At 43.0% G+C, this 20,613-nt stretch overlaps 1 protein-coding gene, 1 long non-coding RNA gene and 1 pseudogene across 4 annotated transcripts; 2 read left to right on the top strand and 1 right to left on the bottom strand.

Annotated features, from left to right (window-relative positions):
* Positions 1-7,664, top strand: part of LOC110202539 (vomeronasal type-2 receptor 26-like) — a 26,628-nt pseudogene extending 18,964 nt beyond the window's left edge.
* LOC110202557 (uncharacterized) lies at positions 6,540-14,992 on the bottom strand. Of its 3 annotated transcripts, XR_013486529.1 has the most exons (4): positions 14,656-14,992; positions 13,829-13,928; positions 7,444-7,551; positions 6,540-6,799 (listed from the first exon to the last, which is right to left on the bottom strand). It is a non-coding gene; the product is annotated as an uncharacterized LOC110202557 (long non-coding RNA). The 3 variants fall into 3 exon arrangements; XR_002322752.2 differs by lacking the exon at positions 14,656-14,992 and having other exon boundaries at positions 13,829-14,416; XR_002322753.2 differs by lacking the exon at positions 14,656-14,992 and having other exon boundaries at positions 7,444-7,548; positions 13,829-14,416.
* Positions 14,606-20,613, top strand: LOC110202549 (uncharacterized). Its single transcript, XM_020978779.2, has 5 exons — positions 14,606-14,714; positions 15,219-15,318; positions 17,499-17,625; positions 18,144-18,239; positions 18,833-20,613. Exons 1-5 carry the CDS (start codon positions 14,662-14,664, stop codon positions 20,131-20,133), a joined length of 1,677 nt encoding a protein of 558 aa, XP_020834438.1. The 5' UTR covers positions 14,606-14,661; the 3' UTR covers positions 20,134-20,613.

The raw sequence follows: 20,613 nt of genomic DNA, 5'->3' as shown, positions 1-20,613 counted from the left end.
TAAACAAATTCTAGAGCAGCAAAACCTACAAAAAGATGGAGTGAAACAAACTTCTACCTCAAGACAACTTTGAAGGTCAGCAGGAAAGGTCTGTTGCACTAAGGTGAAAGGAGCACAGTTGACACCAGTGCAGATCGTGCCCAAACAAACCCGAAGCGGGCCTCAGGGCAACTGAATGAATGGCAGTAGTGGTGGTTTCCAGACCTTTCAGCCCACAGAAGCCAAAGACCACTTAGAAGGTCAACAGGAAAGGTCTGTCAGACCTGGGTAAGAGTGGAGCACAGACCAGTGCAGGCCACCACAGCCCCTACCACAGCAAACCAGGAGCAAGTCGTGGGAGTGACTGAATCAGCAGCTGCAGGGGCAGCAGCTGCTTCCAGAGCTCTCAGATCACAGATGGTAAGGGGATTCAACAACTGGTCTGAAGGAGATTACAGGAGTCTTTTTGCTAACACTGAGACAGAACTCTCTTGCTTTGCCAGTATTCAGATCTAGGTCACAGTCTTGGGTGGCAGTCCCAGGGCAAAGAAGCATTAGTGTAGCAGAACTCATGGCCAGAGTGGAGGAGGCACCGTCCTCACAGTTCTAGGGCAGAAAAGAGTGCTTGTAGTCACTCAGACCAGAGAACAGGACAGGAGAGTAGTAAACACCTCTCCTTAGATCATACCACCTTGGAAGAATTGAAAATATACAGGTAACTAGAAGTATCTCTCAAAACAAGTGCACAAAACCCCTAAAGCTTGGGACAGTGTGTCATCCACCCTGGAAGCAAATCTCTACTTTAACAAAGAGTCAAAAGTCAAGTAATAGGCTGGGGAAATGAGCAAACAATGGGGGAAAATTCTGACTATAGACAGTTACTATGGTGACAAGGAAGATCAAAACATACACTCAGAAGACAATAGCAAAGTCAAAGCTCCTATATCCAAAGCCTCCAAGAAAAATGTAAAGTGGTCTCAGACCATGGAAGAGCTCAAAAGAGATTTTAAAAATTAAGTAAGAGAGGTAGAGGAAAAAATGGGAAGAGAAATGAGAGTGACACAAGAAAATTATGAAAAATTAATCAACATTTTGGTAAAGGAGACAGAAACAAACAATGAAGAAAATAACACCTTAAAAAAGAGACTAGATCAAATGGTAAAAGAGGTCCAAAAAGCCAATGAGGAGAAGAATGTCTTTAAAAAGCAGAATTGGCCAAATGGAAAAGGAGGTCCAAAAGCTCACTGAAGAAAATAATTCCCTAAAAATCAGAATGGAGGAGAGGCTGAGGGAGGTAGGGAGGAGAGGTGGAGGGAGGGTAGGGGGAACTCGGGAGAAAGTAACTACAGGAACCCACTCCAGAATCCAAAAACCAGAAAAAAGGAAGCCCAAGCAGCCTGGACACAGGAGACCCCCAGCAGCCGAGGGGCCAGGGCGGGGGCAGTGACCACGCTGCTTGCCGGCTGCCACTGCGTCTCCCATGTCCAAGAAGAGAAGAAGCATGTCTCTCTCACACGGTCCCCACAGTCTCTCCCCTGGCAGCTCAGGGAACCCCGCTCTCAGCTCAGCTCACCAAGTCCAACGCTCCCATGCGTATCGACCCAGGGGGGCACACATACACCAGCAATCTGGCTACCCTCCCCAAGTATCCGGACCCAAGGATGAGTCATCTGTTCAACGGCACTGAGCCCGTAGTACCGGGCAGTCTGAAGCAACGTCATTTCATTGCTCGGGAATGGGGAAATTCAGAGACGTCCTTAGCTTCCTGCGGACCAGACCGAGCTGCAGCTGGAGGTAAGGGAGCCAGACCGCAGCAAGCAGGAGAAGGAGCAGGAGCAGGAGCGAGGCTTTGTGCTTCGTGGGACCCTTGACCTAGGTGAGCACATGCCCTCAGTGGGCGAAGGCACTTGTCGAAGAAGCCTTTTTGGACGGATGTCACGTGCACCTCCGTGCATGCTGGGGGGAACCGGGACCTGCTTCCCAATGGACGGCTATTGCTGGCTCTTCTCCGTACAGGTGCCTGACCACAAGCTGCGGAGGAGGGTGGATTCCTCCCAGTTCAGGAAATGTATGCTGTGTCGGCAGGACAGACGGCTTGAGCAGGCTCCGCGTACAATCTGGATAGAGCAGGAGCCCATGGACGAGGCCTGCCATTGCCATCTCGGTGCCAAGCCATTCCCCCGGGAGGGAACAGGGGGGTCGCAAAGCAGTGTTAGCAACTCGAGCGTGGACTCCTTGTCCAGTTAGGGGTGGTCACCCAGTCAGTCCTCACTGCAAAGCCCTGGAGCTTACCTGGCAGGTGGCTTTGCAAGAACCCAACTGAATGCAATTTCTTCCCAGTGGCATTGGACCTAACCAGCACCTGGCCAGTGCTCGAGGGATGTTTGATTGGGCCTTGGTGACAGGACCTGTATGGAAAGAGCCCAGTCGACAGCCTTCCAGAGCACCCATTCCCCTGCTGACCTGATGCCGAAGGCCCTGGGAGGGGCTAAGGCCAGTGTGACACTGCTGGCTGTTGTCCCATCTGAGGCATCATGTCGGGCCAGACATCTCCACGCATGTGTCCAACGTCTCTGATTGCTCACGCTAGGCTTATTTTTCTACAATATTTAAAATGAAAGTGGCTTCTCTGCCAAAGGTCGGAGAAACAGCAAGGGCTGATGCCTATTTATCTGGTGCTCAATACTTTTAAAAAGGCAAGTGTCGGTGTGACTAATTGCAGACTATTTTCAAAAGTAAGATCCACCTTGGGAGCAGCCCCAACCCCAGGACAGGACCCCAAAAACCAAGGCCAAAGTAGGGAAGCTTTCAAAGTAGCAAAGCAGGTCAAGGAAGATGCCAGCCCTATGTCCCCCACTACTCTTTTGTTGTGTGTGTAGGCATCTCAGGTCCTGGTGCCCCTGCAGGGGGTGGGGGGGTGACGGAGGGGGGTCAGTACATGTTCTGTCTGAGCTTTAGAAGAAAGAGCCACCCTTTATGTTCTTATACTGCAGGACAGGCCACATCATTGTTTCTTCTTTGTTAATTAAAAGTATTTTTGAAATACTGATGGCATACTCGCCCTTATGCTATGAGTCTGTCTCTTAAGGTCTCTCCCCACCCCCTTCACTTGGCCCTTACACTGTGTCTTTACTGAAAACAGTTATCATCTCTTCTGACTTAAGCTGCAGCCGGTTCTGTAACTCAGGAGACAGCACTGTATTTGCAGGTGCCAGTCTAGCATTCTGTGAAATCCTACTTATTGATGTGTGGCATGATGGCGGGCCTCAGTCACTAATTTGTGTGCTAATCACAAGTTAGTTTCTCCCACGTTAATTTGTAGAATCCTGTTGTAGACACTGAACTTTAATTAAACTGCTTTTAGACAAGCATGGTCATTAAGGAGAGGAACAGGTGATCTAGGGCCCTCAGTCCAGACGATGAATTCGACAGAAACACAGACCCAAAACAGGAACAAACGAGCCCATTGAGGGCCTGTTCCCTCCCTTGTGCAAAAAAGGTACTGAGCCAGGCTTGTCTGGTGTTGGGGGGGCTGTGAACCTAAGCTATTCCTTCTTTGATTTTATATAGGGTGACCCTTTACAAACTTACTGATGGAAAAAAGCTACCTTGTCCTGCCATATATGAACAGATGGCACACCACTCACCTTACTCTGTAAGATACCTGTAGAGATATGTATTATACATTTACTATTATAAAGATCCTAATGTATATTGTTGTGTATTCCTTACACAGTACTTCATGCCATAAACATTTCTCTAATGGAGTGAAATGCAGTCCTGAGGAATGAAAAATAGATTGGAATGGAGAAAATGGAAGCTAATGACTTCATGAGAAATCAAGAAACAATAAAACAAAGCCAAAAGAATGAAAAATAGAAAACAATGTGAAATATCTCAGTGGAAAAATGACTGACCTGGAAAACAGATCAAGGAGAGATAATTGAAAATTTATTGGACTACCTGAAAGCTATGATCAAAACAAGAACCTAGACATCATCTTTCAAGAAATTATCAAGGAAAACTACACTGATATTCTAGAACCAGAGAGTACAATAGGAATGGAAAGAATCCACCAATCACCTTCTGGAAAAGATCCCAAAATGAAAACTGCCAGGAATATTATAGCCAAATTTCAGTGTTCTCAGTTCAAGGAGAACACATTGCAAGCAGCCAGATCGAAACAATTCAAGTATTGTGAAGCCACAGTCAGGATAACACAAGAGTTAGTAGCTTCTACATTAAGGGTTCAGATGACTTAGAAATGATATTCTGGGGTGCAAAGGAACTAGGATTATAACCAAGAATCACCTACCCTGAAAAACTGAGTATAATCCTTCAGAGAAAAAATAGACATTCAATGAAAGAGAGGACTTTCAAACATTCTTGATGAAAAGACCAGGGCTATATAGAAAATTTGACTTTTATAGAAAATACAAGACTCAAGAGAACCATAAAAAAGTAAGCAAGAAAGGAAAATCACAAGGGACTGAATAAGGTTAAACCATTTACATTTCCAGATGGGAAGATGATATTTGTAACTCATAAGACAATTCTCATTATTAGGGTAGTTAGTGTATATATATAGAGAGAGTAGGCACTGCACTGAGTTGTATATGAAGGGATGATATCTAAAAAATAAAATTAAGGGTTGTCAAAGGAATGTACAGGGAGAAAGAGAAAGGGAAGGGTAGAGTGAGGTAAATTATCTTAGATAAAAGAGGTGAGAAAAAGCTCTTACAATGGAGGGGAAGAGAGGAAATGTGAGAGAGAGTGATGCACCTTACTCTTATCAGAATGGGCTCAAAAAGCCACTCAATTGGGCATAGAAATCTATCTTCCCACACAGCAAAGTAGGAGGGGAAGGGGACAGGAGAAGGGGGAGGATAGAAAGAAGGGCAGATTGGGGGAGGAGGTATTCAGAAGCAAAACACTTTTGAGGACGAACAAAGTGAAAGAAGAGAGAGAATAGAATAAATGAGGGGGATAGGATGGAGGGAAATACAGTAAGCAATCATAACTGTGAAAAAAATTTTCAAGCAAGTATCTCTGATAAAGACCTCTTTTTTCAAACATATAGAGAACTGAATCAAATTTATAAAAATAAAGCCATTCTTCAATTGATAAATGATTAAAATATGTGATCAGTTTTCAAATAAAGTAACCAAAGTTTCTATAGCCATATGAAAAAATGTTCTAACTCACTATTGATTGGAGAAATGTAAATTAAAATAATTTTTAGCTACTACCTCATACCTATTAGACTGGTGAATAGGACAGAAAAGTTAAATGATAAATGTTGGCAGGGATGTGGGGGAAATGAGACATTAATGTACTCTTAGTGGAGTTGTGAACTGATTCAACCATTCTGTAGAGCAATTTGGAACTATATCCAAAGGGCTATAAACCATGCATACCCTTTGACCTAGAAACAATACTACTAGGAAAAAAAAAAGAAATAATCCTAATACGACTGTATCCCAAAATAGATTTTAAAAAAACAAAAAGGAAAAGGATCTCTAGGTACAAAAATATTTATAGCAGCCCTTTTCTGGGGGCAAAGAATTATGAATTGAGAGGATGCCCATCAGTTGGAGAATGGCTGAAAAAGTGATTAAAATGGAATACTATTGTACTATAAGACATGATGAGTAAGATGTCTCAGAAAAACTTGGAAAGGCTTGCGTGGGCTGATGCAAAGTGATATGTACTGTGTACAAAGAAACAGCAATATTGTGAGATAATCAGCTCTGAACGACTTAGCTATTCTCAGCAATACAATGATCCAAGAAAACTCTGAAGGACTTAAGATAAAAATGCTATCCATCCCAAGAGAAAGAACAGACGATGTGTGAATACTGATTGAAGCAAACTTTTTTTTACTTTATTTTTCCTGAGGCTTTTTTTCTCTGTTTTCTTTCACAATATGATTATTATGGATATGTTTTGCCTGACTACACATGTATAACTTATATCAAATTGCTTGCCTTCTCAAAGGGGATGGGAATGGTGGAGCAGGATAAAGTGAGAGAATTTGGAACTCAAACTTTTAAAGACAAATGTTAAAAATCGTTTTTACATATAATTGGTGGGAAATAAAATGCTAAATAAAGTTATAAAACAAAAAAGAGAGAAGCAAAATAACCAAAAAAATCTTTAAATGTTCTGATAGTGAAGACATGTTTGATTATGGAAGGTAACAAATCATACAGGGGGAAATGAGGCATACATAGACTTTTCTCTGATTGTAGATTTCATGACAGTCCCACAGGGATTAGGACTGGGGTTATTTTCATTTTTTTTTTGTTAATCATCTCAAAGTATCTTACTGCAGTGAATCCTACCTACCAAATGATCTTCTGAAGTCGACCCAGAGGAAACTGGTTCTAGAACACCTTGCTTATTCAAGTCGTACATTATGTTAATCACAATACAAGCCACTACCAGCAAGATGTGGTGTGCTAACTACAGACCAGGCAAGAGGCAGTAGGGTTTCTCAAGCAATGCTAAAAGCCAGGAACAGTGCTAGGTGCTGGGGATCCATAGAAGGACAAAGATAGTTGCTGCTTCAAGGAGTTCACCTTTTAATAGGAAACACAGTGTGTGAATAGTAAGGTAATGAGAACATATACAGAGTAGGTGGAAGGTAATCTCAGAGAGGTCACTAACAGTAGCTCCTCCTGTACAAGATAAGACCTGACTGTATTTTCTTCCTCTTCAGATGTGGACCACTGTGAGAAGTGCCCAGAACATGAGTATCCAAATAGGGATAGAGATCATTGCTTCCCCAAGGTTGTGGCCTTCCTGGATATTGCAGAACCTGTGGGGATAACACTAGCATTTATAGCTGTTTCTTTCTCTCTCCCGACAACTCTGGTTCTCTGGGTTTTTGTGAAGTTTCGAGACACTCCCATAGTCAAGGCCAATAAACCAGGCTCTCAGCTATACTCTCCTCATCTCCCTCACCTTCTGTTTCCTCTGCTCCTTGCTCTTCATTGGCCATCCCACTGCAGCCACCTGCCTCCTTAGACAAACAACTTTTGGAGTTGTCTCCACTGTGGCCATGTCCTCCATTCTGGCAAAAACCATTATGGTGGTTCTGGCCTTCAGGGTAACAATACCAGGGAGTAGAATCAGGATGTGGGTAGAATCTAGGGTGTCCAACTCTGTCATCCTCATCTGCTCTGGGATTCAGGTATTCTCTGTGGCATCTGGCTGGGAACTTCTCCCCCCTTCCTAGACATGGACCCATACTCTTAACCTGGTCACAACATCATTCAATGCAATGAGGGCTCTGATATTGCCTTCTACTGTGTCCTGGGCTACATGGGCTTCCTAGCCCTAGGGGGCTTCACTGTGGCTTTTTTGGCCAGAAGTCTGCCTGACACCTCCAATGAAGCCAAGTTCATCACATTCAGCATGGTGATGTTCTGCAGTGTATGGGTCTCCTTCCTCCCCACGTACCAGAGCACCAAGGGTAAGGCCATGGTGGTTGTAGAGATCTTCTCCATCCTTGCCTCCAGTGCTGGGTTACTGGGCTGCATCTTTATTCCCAAGTGTTATGTGATCCTACTGAGGCCAGAAAGAAATACCCAAGAAGGGATAAAGAAAAAAGTGAGTTCCAAGGGCTGAAATTGTTCTCCGCCATTGTCTCACAATTCCCACCATAGACATAAAAAGTTTCAATAAAGCTCACATCAGCATAGGATGCTTATATTTAACTATCTTGTTGATATTTGAATTTCAGCTGGTTCTTTTTCCAATCCCCATCTGTTGTTAGAGAACGCAGCTTTGTGCTGGTAATTGTTTAGCAAAGAGCTCTCTGAACTTCATTTTAAAAAAATCATTATTACTATCCTTTATTTTTCTGAAGAGTTTTTTTTTAAACATTTACATCAGTCTTTTAACAAATCTATAACTCAAAAGAATCAAAGAGTTATACTTTTCTAATCTGTACTTCAAATGCAATAAATTATCACGTTTATGTTAGGAATTATTTTTATGCAGTTAACAAATTGATAACCTTTGGTAATCTCGCTTAAGAACACACAGCCAATAAGCTTCCTGATCCATACATTTTTCCAATTTGTCTTAATGCCATACAGTGCAATAAAGTCTAGTAAAGACACATTTCACTTAAAATGAGACCCGAACAAATCCAATTACACAGAGATCTATGTTTCCAAATGAAATCATACAGAATACTTAAGTAATAATTTCAATTATTTTGTATTATTCTTTACAAGCTATTTATTTCAAGTACTTCATAGGCCCTACAATTTTTAGCTAATCCACAGCCAAAAATTTAAAGTGGCCATCCCTCTCTTTTTAGATCCTAATCTACCATATTTATCCTAATAGAGGAGCACATTTAAGACCACATTCTGATTTAGCTTCAGGATATATTTTGAACCAAATGAAATCTGGGTTCAGAATCAGTACTCTAAACACTTAAATCTCATTTTCTCTAAGAGTCACTTGCTACTAAAGCTTCAAAAAGGAGAGTCAATTATAGTCTACAAACTCATTTTATAAGACACATAATAACATTCCCAGCTCTCTCTAATCTTTTCCCCCCCAATTCCTTTCAAATCATCCAAAGATCCTGACTCTGTTCTCATTCCCATCCTCTTACTTGACCTGACGGGGAGACATAAGGTGCGGGCTAAGGCTTGGGGCAGCTTGGAATTCCCTTCCCCTGCTTCCTTTTCCCTGCTTCTTTCAATGAAATCTCTAACCTTTTTCAAAAACTTATTTACCAATAACACTAACCTACGTTGAATTATTTCTTGACTAGTACTCAGTTATTAACATTCAGGCATCTTCTAGGAGATTAAAACACCTCAAATTTCTCCCATTCTCCCCAAAAAGGGATAGAAACCTGCACAGCCTAATCCTAGTCCCAATATATCAAAGAAGTCTCTGGGACAAAACTCTCAAAGATCCATTAAGATATTCTTAGTAATTACAAACTTTTAGAAGGTCTGCTTCTGCTCCTGTTTAAGCCCAGAAGTGGGATCTGGGTTCTTTCAGCCCTTGTTAACAGCTTACCAAAGGTTTGACTGGCCCAATGAACAGTTAAGGTCTGTTATATTGTCTACAAAGAATTTTTTTCCAAATGAAGTCATAATTACTCTCTTCTCTTTTCTGCTTGCTTACTTTTCACTTTTCAGAATCTGGAGAGAGTGAATATTTTGTAATTCACAAGTCAAGAGAGTTATTTTCAATTTTTAAAAATATTCCTTACACTAAGTTTTTACAATGGTAACAGACATTTTGAACATAAATTGCTAAAATTCCAAACTGATTGAATTTAAGGCCACTATGGAGAAAATTTGATCAAAGGTGCCATCAGATGACTGAATTTTAGTGGCCAGATCTGTCAATCCACTCCCAAAGTACCAACAGTTTAATTGCTTAAGATTTTTGTCCCCTACAACTGGCCTTAAATCTTTCAATGTCTGACAGTTAAAAGATCTATACCTGGAAATATGAAAAACATATTTCCACTTTTGTCATGTTGTGAAAAATAAAGATTAAAAAAAAAAGAAAACAAAGAAAGTAAAAGAAGTATGCTGTGATCTGCAGTCAAACTCCATTAGGTCTTTCTCTGGAAGTGGATAGCATTTCTTATCTTAAGTCTTTCGGAATCGTCTTCGGTCCTTGTATTACTAAAAATTACTAAATCATCCACAATTTATCGTCATAAAATATTGCTGTTACTGTGTACACCATTCTGGTTCTGCTCACTTCATGTAGATCTTTCCTGGATTTTCTGAAAGCGTCATTTCCTATGGCACAATAGTAGTCCAACATAATCATATGCCCCAAGTTGTTCAGCCAATAACCCAATTGATAGGTATCTCCTCAATTTTCATAAGAATTGAAGTCCACTACAAAAAGAGCTGTTAAAATATTTTACCCATATACATCCTTTTCCTTTTTTTTAATATTTTAGGATACAGATATGGCAGTGTTATTGAGGAGTCAAGGGCATGCACAGTTTCATAGTACTTTAGGTAGAGTTCCAAGCAGCTCTGCAGAACGGTTGGTTCAGTTCACAACTTCACCAACAGTGCTTCAATGTCCTGGCTTTCCTATATCCCCTCGAACAGTTGTTATTTTTCTTTTCTATTAGCCAATCTGGTAGGTATGAAGTGGTATCTATGCGTTGTTTTAATTTATATTTTGCTAATCAATAGTGATTTAGAGCATTGTTTTTTCATATGACTATGGACAGCTTTGATTTCTCCATCTGAAAACTCTGTCCCACAGCAAGTGGATTGATTGTTTGGTTGAAACATACACAAAAAAAGAAAAAATGTACAGAAACTTCTGCAAAGATAATTCCATTCACCATTGGTGCATGGAATATTAATAATCACTAATGGGTTTCTAGTGCTGCAAGGTTTGCAAAACATCCAGTGGGAGAGGGTGACAATCTTTACACACAATGTTAATGTCTTACAACAAATGGAAAACCCATTTGTAAAGATGTAAAAGGAGCCTGCTTCTCCATTATTTTGTAGTATCTCTCAGCAGCATATGACTAACAGTTTGGGCAAGAAAGAGACATTCGTATATAGCAACAATGAAGGTGATGAGAAACCTGGAATCCCTGCCATATGAAGAGTGTTTGAAAGTTCTGGGAATGCTTAACTACAGAAGAGATGAAAAGGGATACAATGACTATCATTAATTATTTATTTAGAAATTTAATTTTATTTATATTTTGTTATATTTTAAGTTCTGAACTGTCTCCCTCCCTTCCTCACACCTTGTGCTAAAGAAGGCTACCACTGGAGACATACACACACACACATATGCACACATACATGCACATACATACAGACACATAAAACCCTACTCTACCTACTCCTATTTATTAGTTCTCTGTAGATAGATCGCATCTTCCTTCATGGGTCATTTGTAGTTGATCTGGGCATTTAAAATACTCAGAATGATTTAGTCACTCACAGTTATTCTTTGAACAATGTTGATGTTACTGAATACAACATTCTCTTGACTCTGCTCATTTCACTCTTCATAATTTCATGCAAGTCTTTCTGTCCTCATCAACCTGCTCCTCATTTCTTACAGCACAGTAGTATTCCTTCACAATCATATACCCTTGTGTGGCCATTCCCCAAGTGATGGATATCTCCTCAATTTCTAGCTCTTTGCTACCACAAAGAGGGCTGCTATAAATATTTTAGAACATGTAGCTTCTTTTCCTTATGCTCTTGATCATTCTGACAAAGGTAATAGGGTATAAACAGTTTTAGGTATCTTTGGATACAATTCCAGATTGCTCTCCAAAATGCCTGGATCAGTTCACAGTACTACCAACAGTGTATTAGTGTCCCAATTTTTCCAGAGCTCCTCCAGTATTTCACATTTTCTTCTTCTATCACTTCATCCAATCTGATAGGTGTGAAAGGTTCCCTCAAAGTTGTTTCAATTTGTAATTCTCTAATCAATAACAATTTAGGGCATTTTTATATGACTATACAATTTTTATTTCTTTATCAAAAAACTACCTGTTTGTATCCTTAGACCATTTATCAACTGGAGAAAAACTCTTATTCTCATAAATTTTATGGAGCTCTCTATAGATTTTATGTATCACACTTTTATCAAGAAACTGTCTTTAACCCCCCACCCCCACAATCTTATTCTTTGCTTCTAATCTTGGCTGCCTGCAGTGCTTTGATTTGTACAAAACCTTTTTAATTTAAAGTAATCAAAATTATCCAGTTTATATCTCACAACGCTCTTTATCTCTGTTTATTCATAAATTCATCTCCTATTCATAAGTTTGATAGTTACCATATTCCATGTTTTTCTAAAATACTTATGATATCTACCTTTATATCTAGGACATGTATCCATTCTGATCTTATCTTGGTAAATGGTGTAAGATATTGCTCTATACCCAATTTCTGCCATATTGATTTCTGTTTTTCCAAAAAAAAAGTTTTTAACCAAATAGTGAATTCTTATTCTGCAAGCTTAAATATTTACTTTTGTCAAACACACGGTTATTGTAATAATTTACCAGTATGTCTACTCTGTTCCACTGATCCACTCTTCTATATCTTGTCTAGTGCCAGATACTTTTGACAATTACGGCCTTACAATACTTGGTACTGCTCAACCTCTTTCCTTTACATTTTTTCATTAATTCCTTTGATATTCTTGAAATTTTTATTCCCAATGAATTTTCTTATTAATTTTTCTAGCTCAGTAAAATAATCTTTGGTCATTTAATTGGGATGACATTGAATAAGTAGATTAGCTTAGGTATAATTGTCATTTGTTTTGTATTGGCTTTGCCCACCCATGAACATTAATATTTCTCCAATTATTTAAATCTGTGTTTGTAAAACAAAAAGTGTTTTATAACTACGTTCTTCTATTTTCTGGGCTTATCTTGGCAGCTATATTCCCATGTACTTTATGCTGTCTCTCATTATTCTAACTGGGGTATTATTTATCTCTTCTTGCAGGGTTTTATTGGTGATACATAAAAAACCTAACGATCTATGTGGGTTTATTTTATCCTGCCGCACTGCTAAAATTATTAATAATTTCAACTATCTTCTTAGTTGGAATTCTAGGATTTTCCAATTATATCATTCTATCTTCTTTAAAATAGTTTTATTACTTCACTGCTACTTAATTTTTTCTTCTTCTCTTATTGCTATTATCAGCATTCCTAATAAATATTGAATAACATTAGTGGTAATGTGCATCTTTGTTTCACTCCCGATCTTCTTGAGAAGGCTTCTAGCTTATCCCCATAAAAAATAATGTTTGCTGAAGGTTTAAGGTAGATGCTTCTTATCATTCTAAGGGAAAATCCACTTTTACCTACGCTTTCAAGTTTGTTTGTTTTCAAAGAGGAAGAAGTGTTGTATTTGATCAAAAGCTTTTCCGCATCTATTGACATAATCACCTGATTTTTCTTACTTTTGGCATTGATACAATCAATTCTGTTAATAGATTTCCTCATACTAAACTATCCCTGCATTCCTGGTATAAACCCCAGTTGGTCACAATGTTAACACGTTGTTGCAATAGTCTAGTTGGGATATCATTGAGGATGCTTTGCCTTTGTATTCATTAGAGAGATTGATTTCTACTGTTCTTTCTCTGTTTTTGCAATATTCAGGTTGCAGAGTGTTCAAAGGAAAATCACAAGGAGCATTTATTACATGCCTCAGGTTCTGAATCATGTAATACAAGAACACTCATTGTCAAGCCCATAAGCACTTGATGGAGTGTCTGCCCTGTGTCAGGCTCTGTGCTGAGCCCTGGGGATACAAATGAGGACAAAAGCAGTCCCTGCCCTCAAGGAGCTCACAGTCTAATGGGGAGACAGCAGGCACAGAAGCAGTCCTGAGGGTTCAGCAAGGCCCCAGCAGCTGAGGAGACCAGGAGTGGGTTCCTATAAAAGTCAGGGCTTGAGCTGAATATTGGTAGATTAAGTCAGTGCCTCCAAGAGGGGCAAGGTGAGAGGAGAAAAGCATTCCAGGCAGGGAGGGAAGCAGAGGAGAGATGGGGATCACGTGTGAGGAACAGAAAACAGGCCAGGCTGGCTGGGCCACAGGAAGCAGGGAGGACTTTAACATGCTAAGACACAGGAAGGTAGAAGGGCTCAGTTTGTGCAGAGCATTAAATGCCAAATGGGGGGTTTTATCTGGCCCTGGCACAGTCAGAGCTCTAACCACTGTGGTCTGGGGACTGAATCTGCCCAGGTGCTCTGAGGACAGAGAGCACTGAGAAAGGACCTGTCTACACACTGTGACCTGAGACACCTGTCAGGGAGGAGGACCATGCTGCTTACCTGGGGGGGCCTGCTGGTGAGGAACTCGGGGCCCATTCTGGCTCCTTGCTGCTCCCCGCTCTGTCCCACACCCAGGCCCCTGGGGTCCCACGAGGCAGAGCTGGAAAGGAAAAGGCAGCCATGAGTGGGGTGGGCCCTTCCCCCTCCACCCCGACCTGCCTCTGCCTGGGAAATGCCCAGAGTGACCCCGGCGGCGGCCTGTCTGTGTCCAGGACTCGGGTCAACTCAACGTGCATTGGTGAGGCGCCCACTGTATGCCTCGCTGCATTCTAGGTGCTGGAGATGTCGAGACAGAAAAGCCCATACTGGGCCCCTCCCCCCAGAAATGCCAGGTCACGTGAGGGCGAGGGGGCGGTGACACCTGTGGGGAGGGTGTGGGGAGCAGGAGAGGAGGAGGGGAGGGAAAGAGGAGCCGGATAGTGGAGGGAGAAGAGAGGGCGGAAAAGGAGAGAGAGAAATTTAGGGGGGACCCCGCGCTGAGGATCCCTCTGCCCCCCGGGCCCTCCCTGTCACGTAGGGACACCCCAGGCGCCGGCAGGGGCACCGCAGCCTGGTTCTCTGCCTCAGGACAGCAGGGGACGGGAAGGGGGCGGGGCCGTGGCAGAGGCTGCGCCTCTGATTGGCTGGAAGTTCCAGGTCTGATGGGGAGGAGGAAGAGTAGAATGCGCAGGCGCGTCGGGAACGCATTCCTACTTCCAGTAGTTTGCGCTGACTACTATGAAGGAGCCCCGCCTCCCCCCGGGGGAGCTAGCCAATGGGCGCCACCCCCGCTGAGGGAGCGACTGCGCAGACGCGGAAGTTCCCTCCTCCACTCCAATCTCTGATACCTGTGGATGCTGCGAGGTTCTTGTTCCTGCTGGGTCCGCAGCGCTTGTGCTGGGTTGGGGTAAGGCCAGGGGACGCCAGGGGGGACGGGCGCCTGGGATCCCCGCCCCCACCCCTCCCCGGCCTCTCCTCCCTCTTTGCCTTAATTGGCTTGTCTCTGAAGTGGGGAGAAGGCTCCTGGACCCTTGGGGGAGCGGGGTCTCAGTAAGGCGGGACCGACCGAGGGCCTCTCCCCTTTTTCTGTCGCTCCTTCCCCGGATCTTCTTCCATTCTCACCTCTTTCCTTTCCCTCCCCTCTCCTTCCCTGCTCTAACTTGGAGGATCCCCCCAGCCCATGCCCTCCCCTTCCCCCCCCCGTGTCACTGCCCCTCCCTCCTCACGTGACCTGGCTTTCTGGGGGGAGGGGCACATTGAGTTGGCACAATGCACGTTGAGTTGACCCGAGTCCTGGACACAGACAGGCGGCCCCCGGGGTCACTGTGGGCATTTCCCAGGCAGAGGCAGGTCGGGGGGGGGGTCAGGGGGAAGGGCCCACCCCCCCTCATGGCTGCCTTTTCCTTTCCAGCTCTGCCTCGTGGGACCCCAGGGGCCTGGGTGTGAGCCAGGGCACGGAGCAGCAAGGAGCCAGAATGGGCCCCGAGTTCCTCACCAGCAGGCCCCCCCAGGTAAGCAGCATGGTCTTCCTCCCTGACAGGTGTCTCAGGTCACAGTGTAGACAGGTCCTTTCTCAGTGCTCTCTGTCCTCAGAGCACCTGGGGCTGATCAGCCATTCAGTCAGCAGACCACAGTGACTGTCATCCAATAGGCACTTAATAAATGCTGGTTCACCTCACTTGACTCAACACCTGGGGGGACCCTGAAAGGTGGCATCTCCAGAGAGACTGTCTCTGATCGTCCCAGTGGTTACTCCCTCCCCAAATCTCCCAATCCAGTGGCCTCTTCTCAGGCCTCAGCTTTAATCCCTGACAGTTTCATGGCCCTGCTCCCTTTGGGTCCCTTCCTCCTTCCTGTCTGACCACTCCTCCCTTCTTTGCCCCCTTTGCTGGGTCAGCATCCATGGCATTCCTCCTGTCTCAGAGGCTTCTCCAAGACTTCTCTCTTCTCTCTCCACCTCACTTGGGGGTTTCATCCCATGCCATGGGCTCCACTTCTGAATCTACAACAAATAACTAGGACTTTTTAAGCAGAATTTCCCATAGGCATCTCCCACTTACCATCTCCCAGGATAATTCAGTATCTCCCCCCAAACCCTCCCTGTTTCTGAACGGGGCTTATTCCCTAGGAGGACACCACCAACCTCCAGGTCACCCAGGCTGGCAGCGTCATTGTTCCTTTTGAATGTTCCCTCTCTCAGCCCACATATGAGGTTAGCTGCTAACTTGGAAGGATTTCTTTTTCTACATAATCTCTTGACTGCACATGTCCCCTCTGTCCAGTCCTCAGTCCTCCCCCCTAGTGCAGGTTCTGGTCACCTCCCACTGGGTTCTTACCAGAGCCTGCTCTTTGGTCTCCGAGCCTCCAGCCTCTCCCCATTCTAGTTCATCCTCTACTCACCTGCCAAAGTCATTTGACTTTTACTTTATTAAAATTCAAATTATTTTTAAGCTCTAGTGTCCTTATTCTTCAGATGGTATTTTTTGGAGTTTCCCTCTCTGGGCATCTCCAGTAAAACAGATGTTTTCAACTATGTTTCCTAATTTTTGTGTTTGAAGTTCACATTAAATTTCAAGCTACCCAATTTCCCTTACTTCCTGTCTTGAAAAGTTGTGTCCAGGGCGCTGAAATCTGATCTCAGCATGAGCACATTTACAAACACTGTTCTGAAAATGATGGTTAAGCAAAAAATCAAAGGCAGAGGGAAATGATGTTCTAGAAGCATGGCTGGCTAATCTAGTCTCATAATAAGGAGGAATTGTCCTAATGCTTACACAAAGGGCTAGGGCTCTGGACTCCCTTCAGAGACCCAGCTGGAATGTCAGGGAGTGAAAAGGCCGCGTGTTTTTGAAACAAGAACCAGCTCTGGCTCCTTCAGGAGGCTTTTTCCAGGCCCCCCATTTTTGCTTTTTCTTTGCATTCCCATCATGTAACCCAGTACCTGGAACATAGCTAGTCCTTAACAAAGGCCTGTTGTTTGGTTCTGCTGCCTTGGGAGAAGACTTCCAAAGGTAAACCTGAGCTGCTGAGAAGGAGGCATCATGGTCTGGTGGAGAGAGCTTTGGACGGGCTCTGGAGGCAGGGGTGGGAGCCATAGCTCCAATCCTGTGTGTGAACGTGAGCAATCCACAAAGCGTATCTTAGCCTCGGTTTGCTCATCTGTTAAGCACGGATGAGGAATGCTGGCCTTCCCAAGGTGGTTGGGAGGAAAGTGTTGTCTAGACCTTGTTTGTCAGTGGTCAGGTGCTTGCTGTCTCCCCCATTAGACTGTGAGCTCCTTGAGGGCAGGGACTGCTTTCTTTGTATCCCCAGGGCCATCTCCAGTTGTCCTGATCTAGATCTAGCCATTGGACCCAAATGGCTCCGGAGGAGAAAGTGAGGCTGGTGACTTTGCATAGCCATCCGTCTTGTAAATCCAGTTCACTTCCATGACATGACCTCCCTGATGTCATCATCTTCAAGAAGGAAGGACAAACAACAACATTGACTTGACAATGACTATTCATTTGTTACATGATTCAGAATCTAGTACAGCCTGAGGCATGTAGTAAATGCTCCTCAAGATTTTGCTTTGAACACTGAAACCTGAATATAGTAAGAATCAGTCCTTCTCATTCCTGCCCCCTTCACCCCCCTTTCCACATCCATCTGGGTTGTGGTCCCTGGCCAAGCACAGATTTATTTGTTTCAGGAATCAGTGACCTTCAAGGATGTGGCTATGGACTTCACCTGGGAGGAGTGGGGCTACCTGGACACTTCCCAGAAGGAGCTTTACTGGGAGGTGATGCTGGAGAACTACAGGAACCTGGTCAGCCTGGGTAAGGAGGCTCTTCTGGGGACTTGGGATCTGCCCCAAAAGGTTGTTTGCTTCCTTCTGGCTGGGGCTGGGTCCGCTGTTCAGCACTGTTGCTTTGGCCTGTAAGAAAACCAAGCATTTGTTACTTGCAGTGAGGCCAAGAGACAGGGTTCTTGTGCTCTGCCTGGTCCCAGCTGAAGGGCTCTTGCTTTGTATGTTTGGAACTGGCTGCCTCATTGTGTGAGCTCACTCCACATCTCTCTGTTCAGGCCAGCAAGGTATTCTCGAGTCCCACTGCAAGTACTTGAAAGCTCTGAGACCTCAGTATTGAGTGGATCATATGAACTCATTGTCTTTGTGAACCCAACTCCATTCTTTGTCCTATTCCTCTGTCTTCCCAAGAAAACAAACCAGATCATCCTTCAATTATTTTCTCTTTCCTTTTCCATGCCCCCAGACTCAGTTGACCTTCCTAGTTTGCCCCTAGGGGCCTGTGAGGTGACCATACCTGTCCATCACTTTACCATTTCCCTTGACTAGGCCTTTCAGATTCCAGTCTAGATGTGATTTCTCAACTGGAGTCAGGGGAAGCACATGGGATTCCAGTGGACAGTGTCCTAAGAACCTGCTGGCCAGGTGAGTACATGATTCCCCACCTCTCAGCTGATAATCTATCTGTATGCTTTCTGAAAATGGACACAATTGTGATCTTCTCAATGAGTTTTGTAGTCATGAGCTCTTCTCCCAGCCATAGATCTTACAGATAATTTCTTCCCAACTCCTTCCTTTTATTTGGATGTTGTCAACTTTTTGGAAAGCAAAGTGGAATTCTTCAGTGTCAGAGCTCCACATAACTTCCCCTTCTTAGATCCAGTGATCACATTCCCATGATTTTCTGAGGTTTGAGATTCAGATGAAGAATTTTCGGTGAAAGAAAAAACTACTTCGAACCATAGTGTTCATTTTGGTTTAGGGGAGCCAGCAGTCTTCCATGTTCCCATTAATTGTGCATCATCTGCATCAATTTTTGTGCATTCACCTAATATACTATTATTGGACTATATTAAAGAATAAGCATGGTGAGTGCAAAGAAATAAGAATTGTTTTCTATTTAAATGAAAACAATATGGACATTGCTTATAAAAGCCAGAATATTGGGGAAAGTAACACACAGGCAAAAGCTTGTTCATCCATGGAAAAAATATATTTCCACTTTTTCTTTCTTTCAGATTGGAATGCCAGGCCTCAGACCAAGGAGTCACCTCCAGAGATGGGTATTTCAATGGAGGACTTATCCCAGCAAAATTCCTTGTGGGATGACCCATGCATCTTCAAGATGGGGAAAACCTGGGAGTGTTATGGCAGGTTAAATAAAGAGTGGAACAATAAGAAACATTCTAGAAAAAGAAAAGTAATCCAAACAGAAATTGCTGACAAAGTCAGAGGCTCTGAAGACAGTAAATACAGGCAAACATCTAGCCCAGAGCCAGTCCTTTTTCCACAACAGGAGGTATCTATAGTAACGAGTTTCCATGAAGGTGATCATCAGAGAAGGAGCTTTACCATGGAGTCAGACCAAAGACAGTTTAATCAAGTTTACTCAAAGAAGAAATATTATGAGGTTAACAAAAGTCAGAAAGCCTTTGGTTATCATTTTGACCCCATTAAAAAATATGGAATTCATGCTGACCAGAAACTTCATGAAAGTAGAAATTCTTTCCTTGTGAATAATGAACTTATTCCATACCAGGGAACTGATTCAGGAAAAAAATGTTATGAATTGACTAAATGTGGGAAGATATTCTGTCAGAAGGTAGATCTTAATCACTCTAGTGTTCAGGGTAAAAACAAATCTTATGAGTGCAGTGAATGTGGAAAGGCCTTCCAGTATAAGATGAATCTTACACAACACTACAGAATTCATACTGGAGAGAAACCTTTTGAATGCATTGACTGTGGAAAGGCCTTCCACCAGAAGACAGACCTTATTCGACATTACAGGATTCATACTGGAGAAAAGCCATTTAAATGCAATGATTGTGGGAAAGCCTTTCCGAGGCGCACAACACTGACTCTACATCAGAGAACTCACACTGGAGAGAAACCCTATGAATGCAGTGAATGTGGGAAGACATTCCGATCAAGCTCCAACCTTACTCAGCACCGGAGTACACATACAGGAGTAAAGCCTCATCAGTGCAGTGTGTGTGGGAAGGCCTTCTCTCAGAAGTCTGATCTTACTCATCATGGTAGTATACATACGGGAGAGAAACCATACGAATGCACAGAATGTGGGAAGATCTTTCGCCAGAAGTCAGATCTCACACAACACTTCAGCATTCATACTGGAGAGAAACCTTTTAAATGCAGTGATTGTGGGAAAGCCTTTCCCCGCATCACAACGCTGGCTCGACATCAGAGAACTCACACTGGAGAGAAACCCTATGCATGTAATGAATGTGGAAAGGCCTTTACTCAGAATGCAGGTCTTTCTTTCCATAGAAGAATTCATGCCAGAAAGAAGTCTTAGGAATGCAATGAAAGTGCAAAGACATTGCCACTAGATCAGAATACATATTCAACATATAGAATTCATGATGGACAAAAATTAATACATTAATATAATCATTGGAGCAAATTTTTTCTCTGGAAGAGATTGACAAATTTAGTTAATATTGGAAAGGATCTGTGGACACATAGTGCATAAGGAAAGCCTTTTGCTGGTGAACCACCTCTTCTTCTACCGGGGTCATTGCCTAGAAATGCAAATGAGGCACTTTATTTTTTCATTTTGAATAGCACTTTATTTTTTTCCCAATTCCATGTAAACACAATTTAACACTTTTTTTTTTGCAAAATTGTGAATTCCAAATTTTCTACCTTCGCAAGACAGTAAGCATTTGATGTAGGTTATAAATGAGCTATCATGTAAAACATTTCCATATTAGTCATTTTGTGAAAAAAGAAACAGAACAAAAGGGGGAAAATAAACACAATAAGGTGAAAATTA

Source organism: Phascolarctos cinereus, unplaced genomic scaffold, assembly GCF_003287225.1.
Source record: "Phascolarctos cinereus isolate Bilbo 61053 unplaced genomic scaffold, phaCin_HiC Scaffold_4;HRSCAF=312, whole genome shotgun sequence".
In the NCBI taxonomy this organism is placed as follows: domain Eukaryota; kingdom Metazoa; phylum Chordata; class Mammalia; order Diprotodontia; family Phascolarctidae; genus Phascolarctos; species Phascolarctos cinereus.
The sequence above is the reverse complement of the archived record's forward strand: the minus strand, read 5'-3'. Positions and strand labels throughout refer to the sequence as shown.